The 6,000-nt window shown below is 32.6% G+C and overlaps 1 protein-coding gene across 6 annotated transcripts in view; it reads left to right on the top strand.

Moving 5' to 3' along the window:
- Usp25 (ubiquitin specific peptidase 25) overlaps positions 1-6,000 on the top strand; it is a 111,712-nt gene that overhangs the window by 10,046 nt on the left and 95,666 nt on the right. For all 6 annotated transcript variants that reach the window (XM_033768157.1, XM_033768156.1, XM_033768155.1 and 3 more), the window contains one exon: positions 5,598-5,721. Coding sequence is in view for 3 of the 6 variants with exons in the window: in XM_033768154.1 (XP_033624045.1) it covers positions 5,598-5,721 (124 nt within the window). In the remaining 3 variants the exon portion in view is untranslated. The remainder of the gene's footprint in view (positions 1-5,597; positions 5,722-6,000) is intronic.

Below are 6,000 nucleotides of genomic sequence, written 5' to 3'. Positions count from 1 at the left end.
TTGTCCAACTAAGAGTTCCATAAGTGTAACACCAAAATTATCCTCCCAGTAATACTAGAGGGAGTGAATGTTTTACAAAACAGAAAGTGTTTTACCAAGTCTTACCTTGGATGAATATAAGAATATTCATAATACACTGGCATTTTGATGACATTTTTTACAAAATCTTAATTTTTATAATTGACTTCTACTAATTAGAAGTTGTTTATAAAGCCAAGAATTGAAAATTGAGGGTTGGGGTTGTAGCACAGTTGTAGATTGCTTAGCATGTAAAAAGCCCTGGGCTTGATCCCCAATCTCCATTGCCACAAGAAATTGAGATGTTAATTTTTAAAGCACAGTGATGATTCATTGCAAGTTTTATGCAGTAATTTTCCGACTAATTCTAGACGAAAAAGGAAACCATTCTATTTACTTAATATCTGGCTTAAAATTATATGAATTTGATATATCAGTAGGTTATAATCTTTCAAGATTGGCATATTGTTCTAAAATACCGTGGAAAGAAACTGCCTCATGAAGTAATGAGAGCATCATGGAGAAAATTATTGCAATTAGGGTGAAATGAAAACGAACAAATCTTCCCCATTACTTACAGGAAGAAATTCTAGTTTTTCAGTTAGTCTGATAATCTGTGATTCCAACCAATCTTTTCTTTCATTTAATAATTCATTCATCTGTACCAGGGTTCGCAGGCTCAAATTTCCATTTGAGTTACAGGTGTACCTATATGTTTAACCCTTTGAGTATTGGAGATGCCAGGTAGATTGAGCCACCCAGAGCCATTGAGTGTGGTCATTCTAGCCACAAGCAGCTTTATAACTTAATAGTAGTATAGCATACCATTATTTTGTGTGTTTGCCACAAAGAAGGAGCAAGATAGGTAATATGAATATGTTTGGCTGGCTAAGTGTATGATAGTAGAAAATGTTTGGGGTGAGTCAGAAGGGATAATGAATATTTTACCTAATGAGCTACTATTAGTTACTGCCATATTCAGACTTTGTCACAGTGATTATTGCCATGAAGGTTTCATGTGGCTAGATCTGTTTTTTTTTTTCTCTAGACAAAGAGGAAGAGATATGTTATATTTACATGCAATCTTTATCTTTTGTCAATTCAAATTTTTGTTACATTGTAAAATCCAAAGAACAGAATCTTCAGTTCTTTATTAAAAACAATTGTGTTTAGCAGCATGGCAAAGTGATCTTACTTTTGATCTCAGGACTCCTTTACAGCCATAAAAATTATTGAAGACTTAATAAATACCTTTTGTTCATATAAAATGTTTATTGTATTAGAAATTAAAACTGTAAAACACAGAATATTTGTGTAAAATATCAGTATCACTTTGGCTTAAGTAGTATTTCTATGAAAAGTATACTTTCTGAAACAAATTAGCAAAAAGAATACATGTTTTTTACATTTTCACAAATCTCTAATGTCTGCCACAGTAGAGCAGAAGTCTCGGATATGTTTCTGAAGGTTTGCATTCTGTTGAAATGAGTTGTTTGGTTAAAGAATTTGAAGAAAATCTGTCTTAATACAGATACAAAATTAGGAAATGGAAGAGCATTTTAACTAATTTCAGATAAGGGGTTTTCTTTGTAATACTATAGCTAAACTTGATGATTTATACTTTCTTTAAGAGCAGTTGCAGTGGTGAATCGAATATCACATCCATGTTTCTAAAATGCTGTCAGTGACCTTTTCACACTGTTACATTAAAATACATTATTTGTCTTGCTCCTCGAGTGAATTTTTCACTCAATGTATGATTTTGTAATACTGTTCATTGGTAACTTGGAAAAGATTTTCTTCAATATTTTAGAATAAGCCGGGCGCAGTGGTGCACGCCTGTAATCCCACCACTGGGGAGGCTGAGGCAGGAGGATCGCTGTGACTTTGAGACCAGCCTGGGCTGCATAGTGAGTTCCAGGGCAGTCTCAACTACATAGTGAGACCCTGTCTCAAAAAAAAAAAGTTTACTGTGTAAAACAAATGTCATTATAGTCACTGATGTCATCAGGAAAATTAAATAGGAAGATATCAAGCTCATAGTGGTTGAATGAAGTTTTTGAAAATTCTGAGTTAACTTGAAAATTCTTTGTTAATCATTGTCAACAAATATTCTCATTTATTTTCCTTTAGGTGATAAGCTTACTGAAATCTGCATAATCATACATTGTAATTTTTCAGTTCTTTTAATTAAAAATATTCCATAATAAGGTTAGCTTTGCAGTTTAAACACTGCACTAGCATTTTTTTTTCTGTAGCAGCAGCATACTTTACATATAAAGCTAGAAGTAATTTATGTAGTTTTTGTCTCAGAATTTATAAGGTGTGTGTCTATATGCATGTGTTTATCAAGATTTGAAAGTTAATAAAATACTTTTTATTGTTCATCAGGGTCATAATTCTTAAGAGAAACAGGATTTTAAAAAGGGGGGAAACTTATTTCAGAGTAGTAATATGATGAATTATTTTCACATCTTGGTGCTGTTCCCTTAAATGTGCTAAGATGTAGTAGTTTTATCCACTATTGTTTTTTCATCAAATCTAACTTCAAATGGATGAATGATATTTTAGTAGAATTATGTTTCTTACTTAAGGAACTCCCCATCCCTTCTCAAAAGTTACATGAGAACCCTCCTCCCCTGCAATTGGGAAGACTATACTTTGAGAACTCTAGTAAGATAGAAAGACCACTGGATTTAGGAGTTAAAAGACTTAACTCGAAGCCTGTGTACCATTTTCTTTTTTTAGGTTGTTGTGCTTCATTACTCAGAACTCAATTGTATTATTTATGAAATAGGTTAGAAAACCTCTTCTTGTTTTTTGTTTTTTTTGCTGCTTGAATTGGTACATCAGAGAACACTATGAATATAGGTTGTTATTATTTCTAAGTGTTTTTGCTGTAGCCCCCTTGGTTTATTTGTCAGTCATGAAATGCTGAACATTTTATGTATTTTCTAGAAAGGAATTTAATACACATGATTAGGTTCTTTTAAAAATCATGGACAGGACTACGGGGAGAATTCTGCAGCTCAGATTTCTCAAATGAGTCCCAGATCATTGTAGGACTGACCAGCCTGGGAAGTGATTGCCTCTGTTGCCATCAGGAAAGGCAGCCTGTAGGAGTGCTCTCTCAGGAGCATACATCTGTAGCTCTAAGAACAGCAAGCCAGGATTAGGTAACTACCATGAAGCTCTGCTTGGACATTGGATTGCTGATTCTGGTTGCCACTGTAATTTGACATACACAGAGTTGAAAACTGGATCCTGGATTGCTATTATGGAACACCTTATATCTATGTGATCCTGCTGGGGTGAACAGTCAGAAGCAGAAGTGTAATGGCTGGCCAGCCCTTTGTTTCTGCCTTCCATATCTCAAGTTAGTGCATCCAATTGATATGTTTAATTTTGTCTAGAACCTTAGCTGCAAACAAATGAGGAGGGGGGAATTGTTTTTTTTTTTTTTTAATCTTTCCATTTTGTATAGTGTAAAAAATTCACACTACAAGGATGAGAGAACGAAGTCTAAGGGCTAATTAATCATATGCTTAAAACCTCTTTTTCTGCTTCTTTATGATTTTCAGATTTATTTCCTCTGCCTTATCCTCTCTGGACTTAAGTTCTAGCCACCTTAATAACTATGATAGCTATCATTTTTATGACATATTTCATACCTGTCTAGTCTCTTCTTCATCAGTATTTTACCTAAGGACCCATCTTTGCTCATATCTGGGTGGTCTTTTAGCTAGATTTATAAAATGTTTGACCTAGTAACATATCTAAGGTGTTCCCTCATTTCAGTTGTTTTGTTATATAGCTGTGCCAAGATTTTACTTGATTGAAATTGGAGGCCCTACTTAGTAGGTTTTCATAAGCTTTTGCTAAATTTCTTTAAGGATTTAAAAACATTTCCTATGGCCAATGATTTCTAATATTTTAGATATCTTTATACTGGTTGGAGGCAGTAAAAGTGTGGCTAGCTACAGAAGTGGACTTTTGAAACCAACAGGATACTTTATTTTCTTCCCTGGAATATTTTTTTTCTAGTGTTTTTGAGGTATGATTGAAAACTGGTAAGTGTTTTAAATTAAAACAAAAATTACAGTAAAAGATACGTTGCCATTAATCCCTTTTAAAATTTTCCCCTTACTTCAACATACTTACTCTTCAGAATTTTCCCCTTAGTTCGACACATACTCTTTTGCTCTTGCTATGGCTGAAACAGTTCTGGAAGTTCTTGTTCATGTTATTAGTTGTGCTGTTGTGATTGCCTGAATGACATTAATATATTCACAACATTTACCTTTCATGGTTATTTTGATACTGGGGAAAAGCCAGAAGTTGCACCATGCCAGATCCATTGAATAAGGTAGATAAGGACACACTGTAATGCTTTTTTGTGAGCCTGCCTTTCCCTTGGCTGGCACTCCACAGCAGCATTTACTCTGTGTGTGTGTGTGTGTATAGGTGGATATATATATATATATATATATATATATATATATATATATATATATATATATATATATATATACATATGTATACATATACATATACATATGTATATGTCTGTATATATTCTTATAGCCAAATGGTAGAATGAAGGCATCCTTTCCAGTGTTCTCTCATAAAATTCTGTGACTACAAAGACAAATAAATTTTAATCACATTTAAAATATAAATAAGCAAATTGAATACCAAACATGTCCAAAGCAGAAACATAGTTCCAACCCCACAAAACCACACAATAGCAGATACACTTCATTCTTTTGCTTATCATATCAATTGCTATCATTTTTAAATGACAACGAGAACGCTTTTTTCATGGGCATCTTCTCTGTTAAGTAAGTTGGCAATACATATTGGGAAATTGGATTTAAAGGTGGTAATAATTACAGCTTTTATTCTATGGAAAAAATATTGTAGCATTATAGCTGTCTTTTGTTAGCAGAGAAATGATTAGTGTCATTTATGTATATTGCCGATTTAAGAAATTGGATGTTGCAGAATTGTTTTAAGTAGAAAGTAAAAGCACCTTATACCTTTTTCTCCTATAACCTCTTTCATTAGAGTTAACCACTGTTGACATTTTGACATGTTCTTCCATACTCTCTAACACACACACACACACACACACACACACACACACACACACCCTCACCAATTTCTGAAATACCTATTTTGAAGACTCAGTTGTAACTATAACTAGACAGTGTCTAATGCTAGTATGGATAGGATGTAATGTATATGAAATTATGTTAACTTCAGAGAGCATAAATATAAATGTTTGATTTTGGTGATTTCAGTCTTTGATAAATTATTAGCAGTATTTTTCTTATTAAAATAAAATACTAATTGTTTACAATTAAACATACTTCTATTATTGCTTTAAGTTTATGGAAGAAAACTAAGCAAGTATAATTGATTAAAATGTATTTTCATTCTTTGTAGATAGGTTCTTAGAGATTTAACTTGGTATTGACTGCTTTCAGAGGGTATACTGGGTATAATATTTTCATGATAAAGATTACTTTTTATTTTGTTTAACTTTTAATTTTGAGAAAGATAGTTTTGCTTTTCAGATGTGATTGATCTCACTGGAGATGATAAAGATGATCTTCAGAGAGCAATTGCCTTGAGTTTGGCGGAATCAAACAGGGCATTCAGGGAGACTGGAATAACTGATGAGGAACAAGCCATTAGCAGGTAAAAAACATAATTTGAATAAAGCAGATAAACATTCTATTTATAACAAATAATTGGCTTCTATTTTACAGGCAGTAAGCTATACTTTGTTCTAAATAAGCCATTAATATGCATCTGTATTGTTTTACATAGTGAAACTTTTTATATTTGAATTCTGTTTGCTATTGAGACTTAGATTTTTTATAATTTTGGAAAGAAATTACAAAGCATTAAATTTAGATGTGTATTTAATTTTTAAATATTTTCTTAATTCATTTTGAATACACTGTCCAGTTCAAC

The sequence above is a fragment of the Fukomys damarensis genome, unplaced genomic scaffold (assembly GCF_012274545.1).
Source record: "Fukomys damarensis isolate Sample0158 unplaced genomic scaffold, DMR_v1.0_HiC HiC_scaffold_24, whole genome shotgun sequence".
NCBI classification, from domain to species: Eukaryota; Metazoa; Chordata; class Mammalia; order Rodentia; family Bathyergidae; genus Fukomys; species Fukomys damarensis.
Note: the sequence above shows the minus strand (reverse complement) of the source record. Positions and strands in the feature narration are given on the sequence as shown.